This window comes from Tetranychus urticae, chromosome 2 (assembly GCF_039701765.1).
Source record: "Tetranychus urticae isolate SD_2017Ah chromosome 2, NJAU_TeUrti_SD_1.0, whole genome shotgun sequence".
Lineage (NCBI taxonomy): Eukaryota > Metazoa > Arthropoda > Arachnida > Trombidiformes > Tetranychidae > Tetranychus > Tetranychus urticae.
Window position 1 is genome coordinate 21,059,244 of NC_142959.1, and position 26,541 is coordinate 21,085,784.

A 26,541-nucleotide genomic window follows, 5' to 3' on the forward strand; every position below is an offset into this window, starting at 1 on the left:
CCTGAGTCAGGATCGATTTGATTTTCATACATTTGTTGTAAAGGTTGCAATTTGTTAACCTAATGTTCAACTTAATCAGTTTAATCAAGATAGTTGAACAATAATTATGATTTGTGTTCATTAACAGAAAAGGCTTATTGAAAATATAGTTTGTTTGTTGTCAGCTTTTAGTCTTAGGCCTTTTCCAGGTTGATATTTTGACAGTTTCTTTTTTTTGATAAATCTCATTGATTAATTAACAATATGTAATTATATTTACAGTTGATCTTTCTAATCAGTGGGAGTTAATATTGTATCTGTCAATGTAATGTGTTGACTAATTGAAATGCAAGCCGAGAGATTAATCTGATTAATGAAGGAAAAAACAAACTCACAGATTGATTAGAAGTTCAGTCTACTTGCAGATATTTGGCATACATTAATAGCTCTCAAGTTAATCACTTCATGGATGAATAAATTATCAGTCAACGGAAGTTATTTGCTCACCTTTTTTTCATGATTTACCAGATAAACAGGAAATGAAGAAAAACCCGAAAAAAATTATCAAAAAGGTTACCAAATGATGATCATGGCTTAGCTGGTAACGTCACAAATGGACTGGAAAAAAGGTTTCAGCGATCAAGATGAGATTAAAAATTATTGAACATTACAAATTACATTGATCAAACTTTAATCTTTGATTAAATTGTCGTAAGAATAAAATTTTTTAAACGTTTCATTTGTTTTTAAACATTAAGGAAGACAATCGGAGATAAAAGGTAAGGCAATTATGGTGATTGGGATGGTGATGAGGTTTGGGGTTGAAGGGGATTCTGCATAAAACATACTGAGTTAGCGATTGTCTTTGATATAACTTTTGATTTTTACAATAGAATAAAAAAAGAAACAATTTTTTTTCATTTTACATAGCATTTTGTAGCATCTTAAAGTGTGATTTATGTATACATGTTTGACAACAATTTGGCTTTAAATTGTTAATCTTGATGATTTTGTTTTCCAAAAGTTCTCACTTTCAAGTCGTTGTATTGTTTTTACTAGTTGAGATAAATGTTGATCTTTGAAAAGAAGAGGTTGAGTTATTTGTTGTGAGGCTTGGACTTTGATTAATGGTTTTGGATGAGTTTTTGCCTTCAATTTTTGTTGATATTGATGGTTTGCGATGAATAATGGAGTTAATAAAAAATTTAATTATTTTCCAGCTTCTCAAGTTGGACAATTAACAGTGTGTCGATGATGGACTGTTTACAGGTTTGTAGTGTAATTTATTTGCATTGACTAGTCGAGGTGAGGAAGAGGGTGATGAGGTGGATGATGATGTTACCATTGGTGTTGGTTGACTGACCAATGTTGACAGTGAACTTATTAATTTAATGATCTGATCGTTGTAATTTTCAAATGACTCAACATTTTTGGAATAGGTATCAACAAGGTTTACCAGTTTATCAACTAGAGATTGAATCTTTTCGCTGCGAACTTTACTCTTCTTAACACCTTTAAGAGCCTCCAATTCCTTGATCAGTGATCTTAAATTGGGATCAAGATCGGTTAATGAGGTTTTCACTGATGAACCTTCTGAAAGTAATGAACCTGAGGTAAGTGTGGGACATATTTCTTTCAGACATTCAGTCAATTTAGTCTGTTCAATGGATACTGTTGAATCTCCCAAGTTGACCATCAATTGTTGATTCTGTTGATTATTGTTTGAAAAAATGGCATTTAGGTGTTTCTTTAGGTCTTTTGTATCTTCATGGAACCTGCGTTTTATTGATGGAGAAGTTGCTGTTATTGTTTTATTAATTGGTGGGGATGATGATGAATAACCATTGGTGTGTTTCCCATTTAAACGTGCAATGTTAGCATGAAAATGATTAGATGTTCCATTTGATTCATTTGATTTAGAGATTAAATTAGCCTGTTTGTCACCCTGATTATCATGGGAAGCATCACCTTTACCAAATCCATTGCTCATTTTAATCTTTTCCTCTCCTTCCAACCTCATCTTGTTCATTATTCCAATGATTCTCCTATTGGATTCATTGACTATTGTATCATAATGGTTATCCTCTTCATTTTCCGTCTTTGAATCTCTTTCTTCCTCATAATCGTCTGCATCAGTGTCCACAGTTTCAGTGGTCATAGTTCTAGGTCGATGATGATTGTGATGATTATACATTTGATGGTGGTTATTGTTGTGTTTCTGTTCAAGATTATCAGATGAATCCATGGAACCAGTCATTTCGGTTGAGCTTTCAAGACTATTTGTTTCAGTAATTGCCAGTAAATCGCCCGTTGAAGAGTTTATTAAATTTCCAACCGAAGAACCTCCTAAAATTGTTGAATGAAGAAATGCTCGACCCGGCGCTCGGCGACCTGTTGGACCTCGAGGTCGATTCTTTTGTTCACAGTGAAGTATAGAAACTGGTTCAACACGATCGGTATCAAATTTAATTGTCTCTGGTGGAGCAGTTTTGTGTCTACTTCCATCAACTGTATGGTTACCGCCATGTTTGGATTTATCCTGGCGACGTCGACCTGGTCCTTTACGATTCACACGAGCATCTTTAATTGCATTTTGTATTGAGCTGATCCACTTGAACATCTCAAAGGCACTGTCAGCTGAAAAGATGTGACGAGACTGGTGAAAGAAAGAGAGAAAGAGAGAAAACAAATTAACAATCAATCAAATAAGCACTTCACAGTTGATGGCAAACAATAAATGATCAGTAATGATTATAATTGTGATGGAAAGATGATTGGTAAAATTTCAATTTCAGTTTTGTTTTTGTGTTTCCAACAACTCTGGAGGAAGATAAAGGTTGCTTTTTTGTCCTGTATTTCTGTTGATATACATTATCAGTTTACAAGTTCCGTTTACACAATAATATATTATAATAATATATCATAATGATTTACTATTAAATTTGTTGATTATCTAAAGATTCCTTGATGATTGAGTGAAAGAGTAAATAAATATCAAGTGACTGTGAATTGAGCTTTTTATGGATTTATTTTATTCACTATTGTATGGCAATGAATGATAAGTAAAAAAATTTTGCTCGCTTTTTTTTATCAAAGATTAAAGTTTAATTAACCAGTGTAGGATGGTAATAATAATGATGATGATGATGATGATGAGACCTTGATGGTTGGGATTTAGGATCATCAAGAGTGTGTCCTAATTATGAGGTGAATCATCAAAATTTACCGCAATTCCTTCAAAAAAACATCATCTTCATTGTCACTGTCAGTTGTACTAATTAAATGTGGCAAAAGCTGTACAAAATGAAGCAATTGATACTCGAACGTTTTGGTTCATACCTTGAACTGATGATAATCCGTAATAGATGGTTTATATTTAACAGTGAAAGTAAAACTGACAAATAATTGGCAACACTTGGATCAACTTGGTGACAGAGAGACTGAAGTAACGTGAGAAATTGAAGCAGATTCAAGGAATCATCAGAATAATGATAAAAGAATGGAGTTTCAGATTCAGTCTTTACAAATATAATGAGAGCAACAAATGGTAAAAAGTAAGAATTGAATATCACTTTGCTTTAGAAAACTGAAAAGCTAAGAAACAAGAAAAGGCATGAAAATTTCATTGGTTAATAATTTTTCTTGAGGAGTCAGATTAAGGTTTATCCAGATTACTCATTTTCTTGCAAATTGGTTCCATTTTGTCTGGAGTGAAAGGGAAAATACAATTGTTAATCTCAACTAATAGCTTGTTAATCTGTCAACGTTAATCCATGCAAAAATAAAATCAAGTTAATGGGAAGAAAGAATGATGACAATATGGTTAAAGGGCAGTTTTTCTGGTTAAAGAGTAATCCAGAGTTAATAAGATACCCAGATTAGACTGGATAAACTGATTAATTAAGGATTAATTATCTTTGAATGTTTCAAAGGAAACCAGCAAAAAATTGGGTTCAAGGCAATGTTTAAAAATTAACGAGAAACTGCGAGAAATTAACTGATTTTAATGTAAAGAAGGAAAGTGAAATCCTGAGGCTTGTTTGGTGTTTGAATTTAAAAATCTGATTCAATTGTGTTGCTGAAAAAATGGCTTTAACCTTGCAGTTTGCTAATACAAAGAGGGATATAATAAAGCAACAGTCAGAGTTAGTTTGGTGGAAATGTTGAGTGAAAAAAATGGTTTTAATTGACAGTAAGTGAGGTAAAATACCGATTCATCAACAAGAATCAACAAAAAGGTAACAAAAGGTAATGTGTTACCATAAATTGATTATTGTAGTGAATAGAGAGAGAGAGAGAGAGAAAGTTCTGACAAGAGAAAATGGTTTCAATTTTGATTCGATAAACAAACGAAAGGATAGAGAGATTCGTATACTGATTGTGTTAGGAAAGAGAGAGAGAAATGATCTCTTTATTTTATGCTCTACAAGAAAATCATGGATGAACAATTGAACATGATTTGGATGTTGATGTTAGGGATCTTTTTGTTTGTTTGTTTGTCTCAATGTAACAGATTATTCTGACTTGGAAGAATCGATTTCCGTTGGCTTTTGTTGAAAGAGAGAGAAACAAGAAAAATACAAACAAAAAATCCAATGATAATAAGCTTAAAGCATTGCAAATAAAATAAGCAAAATGATGATAATGATGACGCTGATGATGATAATGATGATGAAGTTGAAGAGATGGAAAAGGTCAGCAAAAGTAAAAGTATATTGTTATACGGTGAAATCAATATTGGGAATGGAAGAGAAAAGAGTCGACGATGAATAATTATTATCAACTCTTTTCTGTAATTGATTTAATTTTCACTTTCACTTTACATTTACTTACTTAAAGTTTCAGTCCAAGTTAACAAATGTGTAAAGATGAACAATTAAGGTCTATTATGGTGTTGGAAGTTTAGATGGATAGAATAGAAAAGAAGATTGAATTTTAAATGAAATTGTTGCAAGAAGAAGGTTTTTTTTTGCTTAAGTTTTTGTTGCTTGCAGGAATGGTAAAAAGAAAAGATGTCTGAAGAGAAAAGGAAAAAACCAGAAGATACACTAAATCAATGATATAATAAGATAGGTGAAATACTGGTTACATGTTATCGTTTGTTGAACATGGCGACACAATTTAAGAATGAATTTGATGACAACAATGATGAGTTTATTTGAATAACACTGTGAATCGTTTTTAATGTTGGCGAGAGGGAAAAACGAATGTCTTCTTGGTTTCTCACTTGATGAAAATTGATTCAATTGTGGACCCAAAACAAGTGAACAGCAGAAAAACCAAATAAGGCTGTCCCTTAATTGTATAAAGCAAGTTTTGGTTAATCTTTGAAATAAGCAGAGATCCAATTGCTCATGTTGATTAATGATAAAGAATCTGGTGAACCCTACAGAACCGTATAAGGCAAAGATAATTTGACTGCAATATTTGCTGAAAAATATTAATTCACTTGATTATACACATTGATAGGGAAGTCACAAATATTCAATCATATGTAGATTGCACTAAACATAATGTCAAGTGTTGCACTGAATATCAATATAAATTAGCCGTAAATTGGTAACTTTGATAAAATTAATAAACACAAGTTAAAATTACAAAAGTCGCCAAAATTTTTTCAAAAATTTGCTTTGACAATTTCACGATTGAATGTTAATTTTAAAAGATAGGGGATATCGATACTGATATTGATACTTGATATTTTTGTGGAAAAAGTGAGATTCAAAGGAAATGAGTAAACGTTTGGTAAATGAAAATGAAAAATTATTAATAAAGTGTATTTATCCACAATCAAGTTTAAGTTGAATGAATGGAAGCTGATCAAGAGGATGATAGTTAATTATCTACACTTCCAATGACTCACTACTTTTTGGTGTTGATTGATTAACTTCCATTAACGACGAGTTAACAATTTACAATACATCAACAACTGTCCTTGACTATGAAATTAAGGGTGAGTTTGGATTCTCTTGGAGAAAGTATTCAGCTTTTATTGCTAACTTTGTCTAATTTAACTCAACTTTGATTTAGCTGATTACTACAGTTTATTATTACGACTGGAGATGGATTTGGTTAAAGTTGCTGCTGGTAATCATGTTTGGCGGTGACAAAATTATTGCCTCTTATTTCATCATTACCAGTTTTTGGACAGCTAATTGATTTGAAACGTTAGATGGCGACTGTGAATCGATCAAGGGAAAACATTTGTTTTTTGGTGGAAACGATTTAAACTGTTATTTAACTGGAAATTTGGACGACTCGAAAAAAGACTTGGATTAAGGAAGCAAGGCTATTCTTATGCTCTTGAGAGTAATAAATGGATTCCATTATAACTTACTTTATTGGTGATTTCAATTTCTATTCTTATCTGCTTCGTTTCTTCATCTTCAGCTAACCTCACCTACGATGTAACCTAAAAATGGAGCTCAAATATAAAAACGGTTGACAATGACAACAATCAACTAAATGGTGGCTTTTTGTGATCAGATGTGATGAAATGCCGATTTTATTTCAAGTTACTCATGATGAAGTAAAACAAAAACACCAAGTCAAACCTGGATCAATGCTATTGAACAAAGTGACAATTTTTTACAATTTTCCCTCTACATCTCAATAATTGGTCTGCTTCTTTGATTATTATCATATTTACATGAAAATCAAACAAACAGTTTTGATTTTCACATGCATTCTCTCAGCGAGTCAAAACATACACACACACATTCAAAGTAAATTAGTAATAGATTGTGAGAAAAGCTTTTCTATTAACCATTGATAGGTATCTAAGTTTCACCCTGTTAAATCAAATCATTATCATCATTAACATCATCACCACCATCACAACAGAAAAGCAGCAGCAAGTGAAGAAATCACTGACACCATCTTCCTGACATAAACATTTCAACAAGTTTGACAGTTATGGTTGCTACAACGTTGTTGCATGTGATGTACTGATTAAGTTAGCGTTGTTGTTGATCATTATCATCATGAGGATCATGCTGATTAAGTGTATTAAAATGAAAATGATGATGATCTTTTTTGATTTTTAAAATGAAGCAAAAGATCATTCTTGCATTTAAACCATCCCTTTGACGGGTGGTGATTTTTATGGTTAAAAGTGGTTGTGGTGAGAGATGAGGTGTGTTTAAATTAATATTTTGCTCGATTTTGGTATCAAAAGGAATACATTTAGTTATAATAATAATGTTGATAATTATGATAAAACAGAGTCAAAAAAATGAGTGAAACGAAATCAAAACGAAACAGTTCATTGTAATAGAAAACCAGCCTACACCTACCTGTTTAACCTTACCTTGAACAAATTGCTATTTAGAAAATTATGCTGGTTAAACGTAGGTAGCCATTGAATTTCATTTTCATTATTTGTAAATAGCGTTTACTATCAAAAAAATGAAACACAATTCAAGTAAATGTTGCTTTTAATTTACAGGAAAAATGGAAAAATGGTTACTGCCATCTAACGAATACCAATGGAAACAAGGGTAAGTAACACTCATGCAATGTAGCAACATGATGCTTTTAATAGGAATGTAACATTGGTTGTTTACTTTCTTTGTCAATTAATAGAGGTCAAAGGATAGCAATCTAATTACTGATCATGGATTGGAAATGATATGCAAAAAAGGTTTACCTGAGCTGATTTTGATGAGGATGATACGGATGCCAATGAAGAGTAAATTAAAAATGAATACTTGGGTCCTTTGTCATTATCATTCAATGGTTCACAAACATCATAATAATCCAAATTGATTTGACCACAATTTTTCTTATCCAAACCAAGGCCCAGCTAAAGTTGATTGGAATAATAAATGGAAGACAACCCGGAGAAAAGATGAGTTGGTTTTTTTCAAGTGCAAATATGTTAACAAGCAACAAAGATGATTTACAAGGTTAATCCATTCAACAATTGAGTCACTAACGAACAACCAGAAGGAACCAGAAAAACCAATTGGTGGGATAACAAGGATTACATCAACAAGAATTGTATCAACAAGTGTCACTAGGATAATTAAATAATTGGACAATCAAACAAGAGCTTGGATACTATGAAACAAGGCCACTTTGGAAACAAGTAAATTAACTCCGAGTCAACACGAAAAATAACATCAGCAGCAGCTTTTTTTTCTCTCTCTCTCTCTCCACCACAACAACAAAATCAAGTTATATTACTAAAACTTTGTTTTTGCCAAAAAGAGAGACTGAAAGAAAGAGAGGAAAAAGAAGGAGAAAAAGAGACGATGCAGAACGAGAGAGGAAGAGATAGAGAAAGAGGGATAGAAAGATAGAAAGATAGAGAAGTGAGTAAAAGAAAGAGCAATTTGAAGATAAATTTCTGTATAAAAAGGAAGTAAAGCTCAAAACTAATAAGATGATAGGAAAAAGGTAAAAGAAAAGGGTGACTTATTATTAATAATGATCATTGATCATAGATGATTTTTGTTTCTCTTCCTTCACCATCTTCTAACCTTCTTCCTCCTCCTTCTCATCATTATCTTAAACCCACTCGCTATAATTCCTCTTTCTTTCTCTTCTCTCTATCAGAATCTTGAGACTCTCGAAGCTTTGCTCTTTGAGTATCAATCAGACATTTAATTCATTCATCTTATTGCTATCTATTTTGTCAATTTGTTTCTTCCTCATCATCAGCAGCAACATCATCATTATCAACGATAACAACATCGTTACCATGTTTATTTGCTCCCATCATGTGTATCAAATCAATCAGCTGAGTCGTCGTTTAATAGATTTCTGTTTGCTTACATTCAACCAATTGATCTAAATGTTACTTGTTGATGTTTGTTGTTGATGTAATCATGATTGTTGCTTTACATACCTTCACATAATAATTTAGTGATGAACCGATCTCTGTTTTAATGCCTTTTAACCTTCTTTATTTGTGCGTTGGTTAGTTAAATAGTTAATAATTTGTTTTTGATAATGATTAGTATGATTACCTGATTTTGATAATAATACAATTTGTTGGCCCGTAAAATGCAATAAGTTGTCCTCCAAGAGCCTTTAGAGTTAATATTATTTAACCATAAAGGTGTAAACCATTTTCGGGAAACCAATTTATTGAGATAACCTTTAATAGGAGCCTCAAGTTCAATTTCATTTAATTCATCAAGGTAAGGGTAACTTGGGTTGGTTACTCCTAGACGAGACTGGTATGACCAGGTAAACAAGAAATAAGATGATGAGGAGCAAGGTGATGTTGATGAAGATTAACAAGGAGAAGATTAAAAAACATTAATTAGCATAACCTTTTTTTTACATTAGATGTTGATGGATAAAAAGATGGAAAACATGAAAAGATGAAAAAAGCAACTTTGGGTTACCCTTGTCTACACTATTCAACAATTGAGTCTACAATAACAAAATAAAGGTTTGGTTGATTAATTTATCCAATTTAATCATAATGGGTACTAATTATGAAAACAAACAACGTTTAAAGATGACATTTGATTGTAAATCAAAAGCAAAAGATGTCGACTTGACTACAATAATAATACTTCAATGTTTCACTTCAACATCTTTATGAGGATTCATTAAGACTAACAGATGCTCTGGTTTTGATTAATGTAAACTATAATCATCTTTCCCGGTTAATTGGTGAGATTGAAATTGAAACAATGATTAAACTGGTAACCACCAATGTTACCAGTAAAATTACCCGACAAGTTACCAGTGGCGTTACCGGTGAAATTACCAGAAACCAGGCAATCCTAACCAATTGTTACCATCTTTAATGTAGCCATTGAATTGACTGAAAATGATTAACTCGATACTCACAGATTCTTGCTGATGATTAGTTTTATCCTTAAAACATTCACTATTAGTGTTTGAATGATTAGCAATCTTGTTCCCAAGACAAATGGTGAAAATCCTTTTCCCAGGATTCAGTAGATTACTTGGTAAAGATAAACTTTCCATTATTGTAAACCATCAACAATAGTTAAATGGCGTTGAAAGCAGGGAAAATTAAATTAAATTGTAAAATTTAAGTAAATATCACAAGAAATGGTGAAAAATTGCTCATTTAAACCAAAGAAAGCATTTTCAATTGTTTCATTTCAGTTTCACCAATCAATTTGTTTCCAACTTTCCTTAAATTGATTCCTGTAATTGGGTAAGAAACGGCAAACTCACCATTAGTTGATCAGTTGATTAACAATTAAATATGTTGAACCCAAACAATTGATTCGTAAATTAATCAAGCCTTTCTCGTGAAATCTCACAATGTTAAGTCAACATGTTAAAACACAATGAGGAAGATTGAAGTAAAATGATCTGAGCTAATGTTAACCATTTAAAAGTGAAATTAAACGCCAATGATGATCACTTGCTGCTGTTAATAGCTATCAATGAATGCAATTTATTCTGATTGTCTGTCTATGATTAATTAGCTAAATGCCTTAAATATCATAATATTTCCCATAACCATGTAAAAATAGCAAGGCCTTAAAAGCTTGTAAAGACAAATCTTGAAACATTGTAAAAGAGGTTTAAATTGTAAAATGAATTACATTTTCCTGGCAATTGAAGTTGAATCGAGATTAAATATTGAAATTTGTATTGAAATGTGTCTTCAAAGATTGAACCATTTGAACCTGTTAGACTGAAGTCAACTGTAAATGTTTCATCTTCATCTTTTGCAGTTTTCATCATTGAAAATGGTTGATTACATTATCATCATTAGCTGTAGTTTTCATGTATTATTATCATGTTTACAGTTAGGAGGTTAATCATTTAACCTTCAAATGTGTTTATAAGTTGAACTTTTTAAGGTTTCCTTTGCATGAGAAATGAAGCTTAAAAGATGTACAAAATAGTTAATAATAAATTAACAAGTTTAACAGTTAACATTTACCATCAACAATTTAGGAAGCTTAATGTTTACCAGGAAAAAAAAGTTCAACTTTGAAAATTATGATATTTATAATCATTAATTAATACAAATTCATGGATCAAGACGGAAGGGAAGACGAAATGGCGTAAAAAAGATGAATAGATTGTTTTATCGGGTTGGAAGCAATTAGCAAGCAATTGATATCTTTCATTGACTTACTTTTATTTTGATTTTCATCTGATTTCATCTTTTGAACAATTTCCAACTGATTCAACTCTCAACATGTTGCTACAATTAAATCAATTCAAGATGATCAATTGATTCAACGTTTAATCCATTTGTTTTTCACTGTAACTTGAAAAATTGGTAAACATTTCAAGAGTTGATCCATTCACGGTTCAACAGGGTCAAAGGTAGAGCATTGATTTTAACACTGATGATAGCAACGGTGGGACAGTTACGAAGACAAAAGCGCTTTGATTTATTTGATATTTTTTGCTGTCTACATCAAATGACAAATGGTAAGCAAATAAGGTACAAAAGATGAGTTGATTGAGATGAAAACTCTTTCTTTCCAAATACAATTAACTCTCTTTTTGCTCTCTTTTTGAGACTCCTTTTGTTTCAGTTAAGTTCATCATTCCACTCATCATTATCATCAACATGTTCATCAAAAGGGTGGGCCTGAGTGCTTTGGACAGCTCTTGAAATCAAAAGCAGTAAAATGCTTAACGGTGAGTTACTTGAAATTTTAGTTGCGGTTGTAACTTAACTTTCTTTTTTTTAATTAAAATAATTGGTGTCACAATAAATCAAAAGCAATTTCTCATGACAATTAGGTAAAGTAATAGAGCATAGAGTTGGTTCCACTATTTATCCCTTAATTCAGACACTACTACACCTTTAAGGTAATACTTCATATACAGCAAGTGATACTGATACAACAATTATTTTTGCTGCTGTCATAATTTTTGGTGAAGTTTTTGATTGAAATTATGACTTATTGTAACCTAATATCGTCACATTGATGAACATTTGATTATGGTGAGAAAAATGATGTTGATTTAGCAATTTTACCGATGCAAAAGATAAATGATTTAAATTAATGGTTCCTAAAGATAGTAATCATGGACAGCAAAGGCCTCGTTATTGGTTTTGATTTGGTCAAGTGTAGGACTCGACATTTTTCCCGTACAAAACCCCATGAAGATATAAACTTTGATTGATCAAGTTTAATTGAATTACAGTAAATCCTCACTTTCCGATTTTTTTGAAGGTACTCCATCTATTGGAATGAGAAATACTTTTCTCTTGCATTGTTAGTTCAATAGTTTATTCACTTTCTCTTGTTTTTGTTTTTCAGTCTTTTTGATTGGAAAAATTAGATCAAAAGCCAGGAAGAAAAGAATAGATAGAATATCAGAGAGAAGTCGTAAGCATTTCCATAGATGTATCGGAATTACTCGGATTATAAACTGCTTATTCAAATTGCACAACTATAAATTCGAGTGCTCAAGGTTTTTCAAGATGAATTCTTTATTTGACCTCTAATTGACATTGAAAGGTCATTTTCTGGAATCGCAAAATTTTCTAAGTGTGACTCACATGTTCATAACTCATACTGGCTAAAGGATATGAAGGATCACTTAACATTCAGTTGATCAAGAAAAATTCATTTATCTTTCCAATGGTATGCGTTAAGAACATGAATAACACTCCCGGGTTAGCAAAATTTTGCGATTTCAGAAAATGACCCCTCAATGTCAATTAGAGGTCAAATAAAGAATTTATCTTTTGCTTTTGTTTTTTTTCTCATTTTGAAAGTTCCAAGTTCTATCTAATGGCCCGAGTTTATTCAATCCACCTGAATCATACTTTATCAATAAATCCGGAGGAACATGATGATGTTACGTTTAGAGTATTAAAGTTATTTTCTCATAATATTGCCACTTCATTACGCTATTCCAGAACAACAAGATTATCGAATAGTTGGATGGCCAAGATTACAACGACACTTAGAAACAAACCAAGGAAGAAACCTACAATTGCGTATTGACCGAACAGTCGTCTCAAACATTAATGCCAAGTTTTTTGTTGTTCGACCAAATCAACTCAGTTTAATTCATGGTTCAGAGTTTCAAAACTCAAAATTCAGGTGATATTCAAAGCAATCCAATTTGTTCCTCGAAGGGCTTGCAAGCAGAAACCCCTGACGGGCTCTGGAGAGCAAAATTTATGCTATTTGAAAATGACCTTCAGATGTCGCTTAGAGTTCAAATAAATAAATGGCCTTGAATGACTTTGAATGGCCTTGAAACCTCACAAGCATACCGTTAAAATATAAATACCCTAGAATGTTTAGTTCATCGTTTAAAACGTGAAGTAAATGAGGCTGAATAGCCCTTTACTTTGAGGTAGCCGATTGAATGGAATCTCATCAAATTGTCTGGAAAAATCTAGATGGCAAATCAAGTCACTCTTTCGTGTCAGACTATAGTTGTACTGAAGGAATGGTTCAGATATTAATCCTGGGTTGCATTTATAATGGAAAAATCTTAAAGCTTTGGAATTGAGTTTAGAGCATATACAAGAAAAGGACGATGAAGATACAGAAGCCGGAGAAGACGATGTCGATGAAGATGATGATGATATCGAAGAGGAAAAGTTACTGTTATTAAGCAAGCAATGAGGTGACAAGATTGGATTAAGCTCATTTAGATTATCAACTCTGTAGGTTAATAAAGGATTACCAGAGAAGACAATATTATTTGTAATGTAAACAGTTCCATGTATCATTTCATGGTCTGGCTCAGAGGACGAGATGAACTCAGTTACACGAACTGTAAGAACCAATTCTTGTTTTGATGACGATGTGGAGGAGGATGAAGTGGACGCTTTTGTTTCAGAGTCAGTCTTGTTGAACGTATCATCTTCCGATTCATATGGATTAGTGATTTGGGAGCCAAAGGGAAGATTCTTGGTGAAATAATCTTCGAGAAGAAACAACCTCTAAAAATAAAATAAAATGAAATTAGTTAACAAATTTAACATTCATAATTGAACTCATAGAGCGATAAATAGTATAAATGGTTGAATTAAGGGCATAAAAGCAGATTAACAATGCGAGAACAAAATTAGTATAAAATAATTGAGTAAAGCTTTTGAAGTGACAATTGTATAGTCATCGATACGGAAAAATAATGAATAGCGAAAGAAAAAACTAAAGCAAAGTTCTTGCAGTGAAACAACAGAATCAAGAATTAGCTAGTGGTGAGAGTTGATTAAATTTCCGTGCTTGTAATGGTAATGGTGATGAGGATCATGATTCTGATGATGGTAATGGTAATAATAGCTAACTCTGATGGATTAACATAAAGCAGCAATGGATTCCGTTTATAACGTTATTTTCAATAATATCCAGAATCTGTAATCTTACAATGACAGAAACTATCTGTAAGTTTACCAGCACAACTCGAGACATTACATGTAATGATGACTATTTGTCTTTACCAAGGATTTGCCAAGTGTACAAGGAAAAGTTCAGCTCGAAAATTGCATGAATCTCATCTAAACCAGAAATGAACTTTTCAACTGAATCATTGAAAGGCTTTGGTTTTCCTTCATTATTAACAAGAACATCAATTCGACCTAGTTGTTCAATAGTATCAATCAAGACTCGACAGAGATCATCGTTTGACCAACCACTCCAAGGATCTGAAATTGTGATAAACAGAGGATTCGAATCATAATCGATCAGATTATCAATACACAGTGTGAACCCCAAAAAGATATCTCCACTTTAGCTCGATTGGATACAAAGGATTGGCATTCACCAACAACTTTTTCCTTGTTACGAACAGTAACCACAACCGAAGCGTCCAGTTTCACGAAATGGATGGCATTGACTTCACCAGTACCTTGACTGAAACCTGTTGCTCTACGAGAAGAGAACGAGAACGAGTCAGTTATTGTTTAATTGTAGACTAACTATTAGTATTTCAATATCATGCATAAGTTAAATAACCTAGACCGATGGCAAGTTAAAGCATTTGGCCTTTTGTTTATAAGTTTTCGAGTCGATCATTTCAGCCATTGTTTCAGTTAACGAGGAGCTTATAACTAAACGAACTTAAATTAGAACTAAATTGTTTCAAGTAGTAAATTGAAAAAAGCAGATTATGATGAAAACGTTGCCTTTTTTATTGGTATACAGTAAAATTTAGACGAAAGTTCATTAGTATTAAATCTGAATACAAGTAAGAAAAGAGTAAGCACACGATGAGTATGAGGTAAAAATTAAGATAAGGCTAGCTTAATCGATTTATTCATATATAATTTAAAAATTATTTTTTCATTATTCGGGGTTGACTTTTAATTATTTGATATTGTGACTATGCAATTAGCTATAAACGTCATCTGTAAGTATTCTTGTACATATTCTTGTAGGTAAGTGATTAACTCGAGTTTTATCCAAATTAGGTGCACTCTGATAGCCTTTGATGTGGCTTGTTTGATCCACAAAAATTTTCCGAGGATTCAGAAGGATTTTGGTCGATATTACTTGGACCCCATGTTTTGCCTTTTGGTCCCCTTTGCGGAACTGTAAAAATAAATAGAAGAGAAATAATCAATATAAACTGAAAAGATTTTTCTTTGTGTCTTAAATTATAGTAACTAGTGAATACTTACGAGCATATGCTCTAGTCTTAAAAGAGACGGAGATGAAGGTGGTGTATCTGGACTAGAAGTTGCACATTGCAATCGATATGGTGATGTATGTTCGGGTTGAACTGTTATATTGTGCCTAAAGTTACTGGGTTCACTGATGAAGGTATGTTGCCCAGCAGCAGAATGTTTCAAAAGTTTAATCAACTTTTTCTCAGCAAATTTTCCTTTCCTCCTCTTAGGTATTGGCAATTGTTGCGTGGTAATGATTATATTCAATTCTCTTTGGAATGTTTAACAACACCGAGATAATGATTATCAGGAGATAACCAAAAGTGGGAAAGAAAAATAATTCATGATTAGATTGAGAATGTTTATGATAAATGAATCTTATAACTTATGAGATGAAAGTACCTTTCTAATAATTCGAACTCTCGTTCCCGTATCTCTTTTTCTCGTTGGCGTAGTTGTTCCTCTTGGAGTTTTTGTCGATCTTTCGGTTATTCCCTATTCTCGACTTCGTAATGGCTCTTCATTTTGAATTTATATTTCCAATTTATTTTTAATGCAAATGCTATCAACTCTGAAATTTAGAGCGAAAAGCAATTGGAGAAATAAAAATTTGCTGTTTTGCAAAAAGACTGAGTGAAAATAAATTTGTTGCGGGAAAACACAATTTTTCATCAATTGAAGAGCCTCTGAAGTTGCCAAAATAAATATCAACTACAAAGTAGTGCCATGATTAAGGCTTACCCTAAATTAGGTTGAGGCTGGTAAAAGATGGCCTTGGAAATTTGAAGGCCTGAATTTGAGTTCCGGAAGAGGGAACAGAAAGTTGAATGAAAGTGTGAAAAAATTATCAAAATTAAAATATAATATTAGTTAATTTAACCTGAATGAAAGTTTATCGGGTTACTAGCCTTACTAGCCTTGTTAGTTGTAAGACAACAAATTATGATGTGAAGGAAAATATCAATTGACATTAAACACATGGTTAATCTCAAGCTGTTGTTGTTGTTTCAATGGATTTAAAGTAATTTTGTACATTTAATCAGTTTTACGATCACATTAAATCTATTTCCCAGAAATGACAATCTTGTTAGCTGGATTCGCTTGAAGTATTGAACATAACTTATCTAAATAGTAAATTGATGTTATTAAATTTTATCTAATAAAGTCGGTACAATATAAGTCTACATAGAATGAGATATTGTTTATCGGCATAAAAATACAAGTGTAAAGAGTAATGCCACTTAATGAGCTGTATCGACATCCAGAGACATTATATTCTCCTCGACAAATGACATGATCAAGATTGGTAAAGAAGGGTTAAGCAATAAAAGGACTAAGGGTGATGATAATGAACACAGTCTGAGAACTGAGATATGGGCTGAATATTTGAGTTTCATCTTGTCTAGTCAAATCATTAACACCATCAAAACAATCTCAATAATTGTGCGCGATTTTGCTGCCTAATTGTGGTCTTTTGGTGGTTAAGGCCGAAAACTATTGCAATACACAGTAAAAATGAGTGAAACAAATCAAAACGAAAACCTTTCATTGCAATCGAAAACCAACCTACACCTAACTTTTTAACCTTACTTTGAACAAATCGCTATTTAGAAAGCAATGGTTGAACGTAGGTAGCCATTGAATTTCATTTTACATAGCGTATTGTAAATAGCGCCTGCTATTAAAAATGAAACACAATTGAAATAAATTAATAGAGGTCAAAGCAAACCAATCTAATTACTGTTCATGGATTGGAAATAATATTCAAAAAAGTTTTACCTGAGCTTATTTTGAAGAAGATGATACGGATAGCACAGAAGAGTTAATTAAAAAATACTTGGGTCCTTTGTCATTTTCAGTCGAAGGGTCCAAACATATAATCATAATTGGGCGAAACCAAAGCCCAGCTCATAAGAAACAATTTTTTTACTATTACGTTGTGGTTATGTGACTTAACGAGTGTGAATTATGTTTAAATAGCTAAAATATGTCGTAATAATTGTTTGACTTGTCTCAAAACCTTGATTTATCGTGAAAACTAATTTAAATGAATTCTCGACATAGTCCGATTCAAGCTTGTCTAATTTATTTATCTGATTAACAGTACACGGTTTATATAGCTGCCAAAGGACTGTCTTTAATTTTAAACCAACTTTCCATCACAATCAAAATATGACGGCATCAGAAAGCTATTTACAAATCATTTTCATGATATCTGGTGGAGTGTGAGTGTAGGATCCATCAAGTGATCCACCATCTACAGGCAAACAGGAACCACTGATGAAAGATGCCATATCAGAGGCAAGAAAGACTATTGCATTGGAAACGTCTTCAGATTCACCGATTCTTCCAAGGGGATAAGTTTCAGCGACTTGTTTCCTTATAAGTGGCATCAAATCTTCGATTCCCTTGCTCAACATGGCAGTTTCGGTGTATGCAAGACTGAAATACAAGAAATGGAAAAACAAACGATCAGATTGAATGTCGAGCGATTCAATATAGTTTATAAAAATACCTGGCATTGTTGATGCGAACACCTTCTGGACCCAGCTCAAGATTCAAATTTTTTACAGCCATGTCAAAGCCATCTTGCATATTCCTGCATTATTAACAAGAACATCAAGTCGACCTAGTTGTTCAATAGTATCAATCAAGACTCGGCAGAAATCATCGTTTGACCAACCACTCCAAGGATCTGAAATTCGTGATTCGCAACATAATATATCAGGATTTCGATACACAGTAGGAAACCCGAAAAAAATATTTCACTTTAGCTCCATTGAATGAATGAAATTGACATGCACCAACATCTTTATTAACTCTTTCCTTGTTACGACCTGTAATCCCAGCCGAAGCACCTAATTTGGCGAAATGGATGGCATTGACTTCACCAATGCATTGACTAGAACCTGTTAATTTACCAGATAAGGATAGCTTCAGGATCAACTGAAAGATTGTACTTTCAATTAAGAAAGGAATAAAATTGATTTATTTACATTTAATTTACATAAAATTATTTTTTTATTATTTCGGGTTTGAATATGCTTATTTCCCGGTGATAAATTAATGTTGACGATTGCCTTTTAGTTGATTTGATATTGTGACTTTGCCATTAGGTATCATAAAGAAGTTGTTCTAGTCGGAATGTCTTCAGACAGAAGAGCTGTTAAAGGAACGGTACCGTCTTGAGATTGGCCTTCAGTGGGAATATCTAGCAATGTTACTCTTGGATCTTTTATTTTGAACCAAACAGTCTTTTGAGGTGATGAAGAACCTGAAGGTGTATTGCATTGACTGAGCTGAGAGATTGGGGTTGATGGTGAATATGATAATGATTTATGGCTATCACAGTGACTCCGTACATTTGATTGTGATGAGTTTTTAAGATTTAAAGTAGTCGGTCTTTGAATTCCTTGATTTGAAGTTAATGTTACTGTGCTTGGATTGGATATGTCAACACAATCTTCTTCACCAGGATCAAAGGATGGATTAACACTTGATGAGCTGATTGAAGCACTGGATGAGGTTCGATGATATGATCGATATATGCGTGGAGATGAAACATAGTCGTGAGATTGTGCTAGAAAATCACTGTCTGTACTTGTAGTTGAGGATTTGCGTCGATCAAATGTAATGTAGGTAGAAGTTTGATTGTTTTTGAGATCATTTTTCTTTAATATTTGATTGTAGCTGTTGACACCTTCCTCATTAGCACCAGTCATATTTTCAGCATAATTGTTTAAGGTTGACATTAAAGATGGTCTAAGTGAGTTTTTAGTTGTCCCGTGATAAGTTGCATGCTTTGCATAACCTCCGTTTGATAGTACTTTTTTATCCGATATATCAAGATTGTTTCTCACTTCAATCGGTGAATGGCCACCCTTTTTATCATGAATGTAAGATCTCAGATCTAATCCAATTGAGCCAACAAATTTGATCCCGGCTTTAAGCAGAGCAAAGTCTGTTCGCTTTTTATGCTTCTTTTCAGAGTTATTGTAATGATCATTTGTATTTGAGCTTGCAAAACAGCCTTCACCTGAAAGTAAAGAAAGCAAAAATATTAGTAAATGATGGAAAAACGAAATAAACAAAATAACTGATTGCGAACGTGCATGTAAATAAAAAAAATAAACTAGAACGCAAATGAGAACCTACTAGAGTCATCTGTAAGTATTCTTGTAGGTAAGTGATTAACTCGAGTTTTATCCAAATTAGGTGCACTCTGGTAACCTTTGATGTGGCTTGTTTGATCGACAAAAATTTTCTGAGGATTCAATATAATCCGCTCTTTTTGGTGGATACTACTTGGACCCCATGTTTTGCCCTTTGGTCCACTTTGGGGAACTGTAGAAATAGATAAAAGAGAAAGAATCAATATAAACATTCGTTAAGTTGATTTTTGTAATGTGTCTTGATTTGTTGTAAATACTTACGAGCATAAGCTCTAAGTCTTAAAAGAGACGGAGATGAAGGTGGTGTATCTGGACTAGAAGTTGCACATTGCAATCGATATGGTGATGTATGTTCGGGTTGAACTGTTATATTGTGCCTAAAGTTACTGGGTTCACTGATGAAGGTATGTTGCCCAGCAGCAGAATGTTTCAAAAGTTTAATCAACTTTTTCTCAGCAAATTTTCCTTTCCTCCTCTTAGGTATTGGCAATTGTTGCGTGGTAATGATTATATTCAATTCTCTTTGGAATGTTTAAACAACACCGAGATAATGATTATCAGGAGATAACCAAAGTGGGAAAGAAAAATAATTCATGATTAGATTGAGAATGTTTATGATAAATGAATCTTATAACTTATGAGATGAAAGTACCTTTCTAATAATTCGAACTCTCGTTCCCGTATCTCTTTTTCCCGTTGGCGTAGTTGTTCCTCTTGAAGTTTTTGTCGATCTTTTGTTCTTGATATTTCTTCTTCCCGGCTCCTTAATTCCTTTTCTTTGCACTTTAACTCTTCTAAGATTTCTTTAATTTCACTCTTCCAGCTATCTTGAAGTTCATCAAATGATTCTTGAGTGGTAACTGCAAATTGAGATTTAGATATGCTTTCAAGATGATTTAATATTTCCTCAAAACTTGGCCTGGAATGTGGGTCTGTATGCCAGCAAACTGTAAATAGGGTTAAGATAGAGTAAATATATTTTATTAGCATATTCATCAAATATAGCAAAAAGTATCGTAAGTAAATTCAAATAATAAAGAACCGGCCTATGAGACAATTGCGATTACTCTGAAATAACTTAACCTAAAAAGTTAAAGCTGACTCAAAGTCAGAAAAGATAATTATATTGTTATTGTTCAATATTAAATTAGATGAATGGGTAAAGATATATAGAATTGTGTATTGATCAACCTTGTATAATAGAATTGTTTCAATAAGGAAAATTAATAATAGAGCTAAATGCTATCAATTCTGAATTTCAAAGCCAAAAGCAATTGGAGAAATAAAAATTTGCTGTTTTGCAAAAAGACTGAGTGAAAATAAATTTGTTGCGGGAAAACTTAATTTTTCATCAATTGAAGAGCCTCTGAAGTTGCCAAAATAAATATCAACTACAAAGTAGTGACATGATTAAGGCTTACCCTAAATTAGGTTGAAGCTGGTAAAAGGTGGCCTTGGTAATTTGAAGGCCTGAATAGGAGTTCCGGAAGAGGGAACAGAAAGTTGAATGAAAATGTGAAAAAATATCAAAATTAAAATATTAGTTAATTTAACCTGAATGAAAGTTTATCGGGTTACTAGCCTTAGTTGTAAGACAACAAATTATGATGTGAAGGAAAATATCAATTGACATTAAACACATGGTTAATCTCAAGCTGTTGTTGTTTCAATGGATTTAAAGTAATTTTGTACATTTAATCAGTTTTACGATCACATTAAATCTATTTCCCAGAAATGACAATCTTGTAAGCTGGATTGGCTTGAAGTATTGAACAAAACTTATCTAAATAGTAAATTGATGTTATTAAATTTTATCTAATAAAGTCGGTACAATAAAAGTGTTCTGATAATGATGCTTCAATTTCAAAGTTGATTGCAATTGCGATAGAGACTTGTAAAATTGAATTGTAATTGATGGCTTACGTTTAAGCAGATCAGCAAATGCTTTGGGACAAGTTGAGGGAATAGGTAGTTTAAGTTTTTCAATGGCCACTCCATAAGCAACTGCAAGAGGATCTATTCCTCTATACGGAATCTCTCCTGTTAAAAGTTCCCAAAGAATGACTCCAAAACTGTAAAAGATCATTAAAAAATGTTAAACATTGTAATTAATCATCAAACAAACAACAAAAAACCAACCAAACATTTTTCACAAAAAAAGAGTTTTACCTCCAAACATCACTTGATTTAGAGAAGGTTGATTTTTTGATAACTTCAGGAGCCATCCAGGCATAAGTTCCCGCTTGAGACATACGAGAGGTTTGATAAATTTCACGAGCTAATCCAAAGTCCGTAATCTTGAGTTCCTTTCCTCTCCAAAATTGTCCGACAATGGGTTCATTCAAGAGAACTGTATTATAAAATAATAAAAACATTAATATAAAGCCAAAGATGAAAATTTAAACGATAGACTTACCATTACTGGATTTCAAATCTCTATGGATCAAAGGTATACGAGCTTTACAATGCAAATAGTCCATTCCTGAAGCTATTTGTATCGCCCAATCAACTATTATATCAGGAGGTATTTTACGACCTGCCAATACCCGATTCAAAGGACCTCCTCTACATAACTCTAAGACAAGGCAAAGGTTTGGCTCATCAAGGCAAATACCAATCAAAGAGACGATATTTGGATGATCTAGAAGTCTAAATAGTTTTGCTTCTTGAAGAACATTATCCATGACAGTCTTCGTATCATCATCTTGTTGACGTAGGGCTACTTTGACGGCAACCTCTCTGTAGTTGTAAGTACCTAAGTGACAAGATGATAATGTAAAAGAAAGGGTGAGAAATTAAATAAGATCCGATGATAGTAGTAGGATTATTGAGGCCGAGTATTTTTTATATAATTTCAAGTGGATGTTGATTTGGATGACAAACCGAAATGGATTATTAAATAGTGATAAGTTTTTACCTCGATAAATTTTACCAAATCCACCAATACCAATGATTTCTTTAAGCTCTAACTCATCAAAACGAATGATGTTCATGACGGAAAGGCAGCTATTCCTTTCAGGTGAAAGCAATGAATTTGATGAAGCAAGTGGTTTGACAAATTCACTAGGAAATATTCCAACATTAGCATCAATTTTACCAGTCCACCAACCTTCGTCACCAGATATTTTGGCATCTTTCGATAGTACTTGTACTTTTTGACCTTTACGCAAGGATAACTCGTCTTCACCGGAGGCATGATAGTCGTAAATTGCGGTATAAACATTGTTTCGCAGTTGATTGATTGAGGCATAATTGTTTTCTCTATAGTTGACGGAATTTTTCGGCTCGTTTCTTAGTCTTTGTCTGAATCTATCCATCTATTGTGCACCTAGAGTGAAAGAGACAGAAAATGAAAAATGATCAAAATAAAATTAATTAGCTTTCTCATGTAATGAAAAGGAAGGGATGGTAAAGTTACATGGAAATTACATCAATAACGAATCTTGTGAACACAGCAGTTGGAAATAAAATCATAAAGCACAATTTAAAATCTAAATGCTCATTTAATCAATAGGTATGAATAAACTGCAAAGGCCTAAGTTGAAACAAGTGGGCAAAAAACTTTATGATTATTAGAGCCTATTGTCCGAATAGATCCGATGCTTAAGAAGATTTTTGCTATCTTTAAAGCCTGAATCCTAATTGATTTGAAACATTAGACTGTGAATCGATCAAAGGAAAACATTTGTTTTTTGATGGAAACGATTTAAACTGTTATTTAACTGGAAATTTGGACGAATCAAAGAAATAAGAATTGGATTAAGGAAGCAAGGCTATTCTTATGCTCTTGAGAGTAATAAATGGATTCCATTATAACTTACTTTATTGGTGATTTCAATTTCTATTCTTATCTGCTTCGTTTCTTCATCTTCAGCTAACCTCACCTACGATGTAACCTAAAAATGAAGTTAAAAATATAAAAACGGTTGACAATGACAACAATTAACTGAATGATGGCTTTTTGTGATCGGATGTGACGAGATGTCGATTTTATTCCAAGTTACTAATGATGAAGTAAAACAAAAACACCAAGTCAAACCTGGATCAATGCTATTGAACAAAGTGACAATTTTTTACAATTTTCCCTTTACATTTCAATTATTGGTTCGCTTCTTTGCAAAGAGTAAAGAAGCTCTTTACTCTTTGCTTCTTTGATTATTATCATATGAAAATCAAACAAACAGTTTTGATTTTCACATGCATTCTTTAACATGGTAAGTCATAGTCAAAACGTACACACACATTCAAAGTAAAGTAACAGATTGGGAGGAAAGCTTTTCTATTAACCATTGATAAATATCTGAGTTTCACACTGTTGAATCAAATCATTAAAATCATTACCAACATCACAACAAAAAAGCCGCAGCAACTGACACCATCTTCCTGACATAAACATCTCAACAAGTTTGACAGTTATGGTTGCTACAATGTTGTTGCATGTGATGTACTGATTAAACTAGAGCTGTTGTTGTTGATGATCATTATCATCAAAAGGATCATGCTGATTAAGTGTATTAAAATGAAAGTTATGATCTTTTTTGATTTCTAAAATGAAAAAAAGATCATTCTTGAATTGATATCATCCCTTTGACGGGTGGTGATTTTTATGGTTAAAAGTGGTTGTGGTGAGAGATGAGGTTCGTTCAAATTAATATTGTGCTCAATTTTGGTATAAAAAGGAATGCACTTAATGCAATAATAATGCTGATAATTATGATAAAACACAGTAAAAAATGAGTGAAACTAAATCAAAATGAAAACAGTTCATTGCAATAGAGAACCAGCCTACACCTACTTACTTTACCTTGAACAATTTAATAAATTATGTTGGTTAAACGTAGGTAGCCGTTGAATTTCATTTTCATTATTTGTAAATAGCGTTTACTATTAAAAAAATGAAACACAATTCAAGTGAATGTTGCTTTTAATTTAGAGGAAAAATGGAAAAATGGTTACTGCCATCTAACGAGCACCAATGGAACAAGGTAAGTAACATTAATGTTATGCAGCGACATGATGCTTTTAATAGGAATGTAACTTTACTGGTTTCTTTAATTGTTAGTTTATAGAGGTCAAAGGAAAGCAATCTAATTTCTGATCATGGAGTGGAATTTACATTCAAAAAAGTTTACCTGAGCTGATTTCGATGAGGATGATATGGATGCCAATGAAGAGTAAATTAAAAATGAATACTTGAGTCCTTTGTCATTATCACTCAATGGTTCACAAACATCATAATAATCCAAATTGATTTGACCACAATATTTTCTTATCCAAACTTAGGCCCAGCTAAAGTTGATTGGAATAATAAATGGAAGACAACACGGAAAAAATATGAGTTGGTTCTCAAGTGCAAATATGTTAACAAGAAACAAAGATAATTTACAAGGTTAATCCATTGAACAATTGAGCAACTTACTAACAACCAGAAGGAACCAGAAAAACCAATTAGTGAAAACAAGGATTACATAAAATTGTATCAACAAGTGTCACTAGGAACTATTAAATAATTGGACAATCAAAATAAGACTTGGATACCATGAAACGAGGCCACTTGAATGAAAGATTGAAAGAAAGAGATGAAAAAAGAAGGAGAAAAAGAGACGATGCCGACCGAGAGAGGAAAAGATAGAGAAAGAGGGATAGAAAGATAGAAGAGTGAGTAAAAGAAAGAGCAATTTCAAGTGAATATAAATTTCTATAAAAAGGGAGTAAAGAGGATCGAGACTAATAAGATGATAGGAAAAAGGTAAAGCAAAAGAAAAGGGTGACTTGATATTGATAAGACTCTCGGCTCCCCCTCGCGTCTCAACCATGAATAGCTCCAATGTAGTGATCGCACATAATTCATCATGAACATTGATCACAGATTTTTGTTTCTTTTCTCTTCCTTCTATCTTGTTCACTAACCTTCTTCCTCCTCCTTCTCATCATTATCTTTTGACTTAATTAATAACCCACTCGCTATAATTCCCTCTATATCTTTCTTCCCTCTATCATAATCTTGTGAGTCTCGAAGTATCTTATTGTCATTACAATGAAGTAGCTTTTTCTTCAGACATTTTGTAAAAAATCAAAGAAATGATGAAAATTTATTCATTTGTTCAAACCAAAGGAAACATTTTTCAATTGTTTCATTTCAGTTTCACCAATCAATTTGTTTTAGACTTTCTTTCAATGGATCTTTGTAATTGGGTAAGAAACGGCAAACTCACCATTAGTTGATCAGTTGATTAACAATGAAATGTGTTGAATCCAAACAATTTATTCGTAAATTAATCAAGCCTTTCTCGTGAAATCTCACAATTTTCAAGTCAACATGTTAAAACACAATGAGGAAGATTGAAGTTAAATGGTCTATGCTAATGTTAACCATTTAAAAAGGGAAATAAAACACCAATGATGATCACTTTGCTTGTTGTACCTGTTAATAACTAACAATGAACATGCAATTCATGCTGATTGTCTGTTAATGATTTATTAGCTGATTGGATACCTTAAATATCAACAATATTTCCCATAACCATGTAACAAGGCCTTAAAAGCTTGTAAAGACAGATTGAAGGATTGTAAAATAAAAATATGTAAAAGATATTAAATTATTAAATTAAATATTGATAAATCAATTAATTGCATTTTACATTTCATTTTGGCTATTGAAGTGTAATCGAGATTGAATATTGAAATTTTATTGAAATGTGTGTTTAAGATTCAAAAATGTAAGGTTATCTTTGAACCTGTTGGACTGAAATCTACTGTGAATACAGTTTGATCTTCAAAGATTGCCGGTTAATCTTGGTTAATCTTACAAGGGAAGTAATCGTAATGCCTATTGAAATAATGTTT

At 32.5% G+C, this 26,541-nt stretch overlaps 3 protein-coding genes and 3 long non-coding RNA genes across 12 annotated transcripts; 2 read left to right on the forward strand and 4 right to left on the reverse strand.

Annotated features, from left to right (window-relative positions):
• Positions 1 to 653: 653 nt before the first annotated feature.
• LOC107371169 (uncharacterized) lies at positions 654 to 10,289 on the reverse strand. Of its 2 annotated transcripts, none has more exons than XM_089267904.1 (4): positions 10,147 to 10,289; positions 8,952 to 9,161; positions 7,628 to 7,783; positions 654 to 2,635 (listed from the first exon to the last, which is right to left on the reverse strand). In XM_089267904.1, exons 1-4 carry the CDS (start codon positions 10,147 to 10,149, stop codon positions 1,217 to 1,219), a joined length of 1,788 nt encoding a protein of 595 aa, XP_089124030.1. In that variant the 5' UTR covers positions 10,150 to 10,289; the 3' UTR covers positions 654 to 1,216. The 2 variants fall into 2 exon arrangements, with proteins under 2 accessions (XP_089124030.1, XP_025018537.2); XM_025162769.2 differs by lacking the exon at positions 10,147 to 10,289 and adding an exon at positions 9,790 to 9,930.
• Positions 5,679 to 10,188, forward strand: LOC107371173 (uncharacterized). 4 transcript variants are annotated; one of them, XR_016198904.1, is made up of 4 exons: positions 5,679 to 5,932; positions 6,010 to 7,478; positions 7,564 to 9,205; positions 9,277 to 10,188. It is a non-coding gene; the product is annotated as an uncharacterized LOC107371173 (long non-coding RNA). The 4 variants fall into 4 exon arrangements; XR_003083947.2 differs by lacking the exon at positions 9,277 to 10,188 and having other exon boundaries at positions 6,010 to 7,332; positions 7,427 to 7,478; positions 7,564 to 8,178; XR_003083946.2 differs by lacking the exon at positions 9,277 to 10,188 and having other exon boundaries at positions 6,010 to 7,328; positions 7,427 to 7,478; positions 7,564 to 8,178.
• A 4,840-nt stretch (positions 10,290 to 15,129) lies between the features above and the next one.
• On the reverse strand, positions 15,130 to 17,137 carry LOC107370759 (uncharacterized). The gene is made up of 3 exons (XR_016198905.1): positions 15,926 to 17,137; positions 15,536 to 15,794; positions 15,130 to 15,446 (listed from the first exon to the last, which is right to left on the reverse strand). It is a non-coding gene; the product is annotated as an uncharacterized LOC107370759 (long non-coding RNA).
• Positions 17,138 to 17,592: 455 nt separating this feature from the next.
• Positions 17,593 to 18,335, reverse strand: LOC107370756 (uncharacterized). Its single transcript, XM_089267906.1, has 2 exons — positions 18,039 to 18,335; positions 17,593 to 17,965 (listed from the first exon to the last, which is right to left on the reverse strand). Exons 1-2 carry the CDS (start codon positions 18,116 to 18,118, stop codon positions 17,713 to 17,715), a joined length of 333 nt encoding a protein of 110 aa, XP_089124032.1. The 5' UTR covers positions 18,119 to 18,335; the 3' UTR covers positions 17,593 to 17,712.
• A 154-nt stretch (positions 18,336 to 18,489) lies between these two features.
• LOC107371168 (mitogen-activated protein kinase kinase kinase 9) lies at positions 18,490 to 26,256 on the reverse strand. Of its 3 annotated transcripts, XM_015939176.3 has the most exons (11): positions 25,115 to 25,757; positions 24,828 to 24,984; positions 23,517 to 23,591; positions 22,613 to 23,023; positions 22,112 to 22,450; positions 21,865 to 22,045; positions 21,619 to 21,767; positions 20,348 to 20,642; positions 19,957 to 20,216; positions 19,679 to 19,867; positions 18,490 to 19,559 (listed from the first exon to the last, which is right to left on the reverse strand). In XM_015939176.3, exons 4-11 carry the CDS (start codon positions 23,010 to 23,012, stop codon positions 18,643 to 18,645), a joined length of 2,730 nt encoding a protein of 909 aa, XP_015794662.1. In that variant the 5' UTR covers positions 23,013 to 23,023; positions 23,517 to 23,591; positions 24,828 to 24,984; positions 25,115 to 25,757; the 3' UTR covers positions 18,490 to 18,642. The 3 variants fall into 3 exon arrangements, with proteins under 3 accessions (XP_015794662.1, XP_089124029.1, XP_015794661.1); XM_089267903.1 differs by lacking the exons at positions 23,517 to 23,591; positions 25,115 to 25,757 and adding an exon at positions 25,911 to 26,256; XM_015939175.3 differs by lacking the exon at positions 23,517 to 23,591.
• LOC112539941 (uncharacterized) lies at positions 24,124 to 26,325 on the forward strand. Its single transcript, XR_003083945.2, has 2 exons — positions 24,124 to 24,680; positions 24,765 to 26,325. It is a non-coding gene; the product is annotated as an uncharacterized LOC112539941 (long non-coding RNA).
• Positions 26,326 to 26,541: the final 216 nt, after the last annotated feature.

Excerpts from the sequence above, each read along its gene's own strand:
- LOC107370756 (XM_089267906.1), bottom strand. The coding sequence starts at position 18,118 with ATGCAAGATGGCTTTGACATGGCTGTAAAAAATTTGAATCTTGAGCTG. Across the intron at positions 17,966-18,038 it reads GTTCGCATCAACAATGCCAG|TCTTGCATACACCGAAACTG; the intron begins GTATTTTTATAA and ends CTTGTATTTCAG.
- LOC107371169 (XM_025162769.2), bottom strand. The coding sequence starts at position 9,930 with ATGGAAAGTTTATCTTTACCAAGTAATCTACTGAATCCTGGGAAAAGG. Across the intron at positions 9,162-9,789 it reads CTAATCATCAGCAAGAATCT|TCTCGTCTAGGAGTAACCAA; the intron begins GTGAGTATCGAG and ends TGGTCATACCAG. Across the intron at positions 7,784-8,951 it reads TGTATTATTATCAAAATCAG|CTGGGCCTTGGTTTGGATAA; the intron begins GTAATCATACTA and ends AATCAACTTTAG.
- LOC107371168 (XM_089267903.1), bottom strand. The coding sequence starts at position 23,012 with ATGGATAGATTCAGACAAAGACTAAGAAACGAGCCGAAAAATTCCGTC. Across the intron at positions 22,046-22,111 it reads AGATTTGAAATCCAGTAATG|TTCTCTTGAATGAACCCATT; the intron begins GTAAGTCTATCG and ends TTTATAATACAG. Across the intron at positions 20,217-20,347 it reads GAGTTCGAATTATTAGAAAG|AGAATTGAATATAATCATTA; the intron begins GTACTTTCATCT and ends AACATTCCAAAG.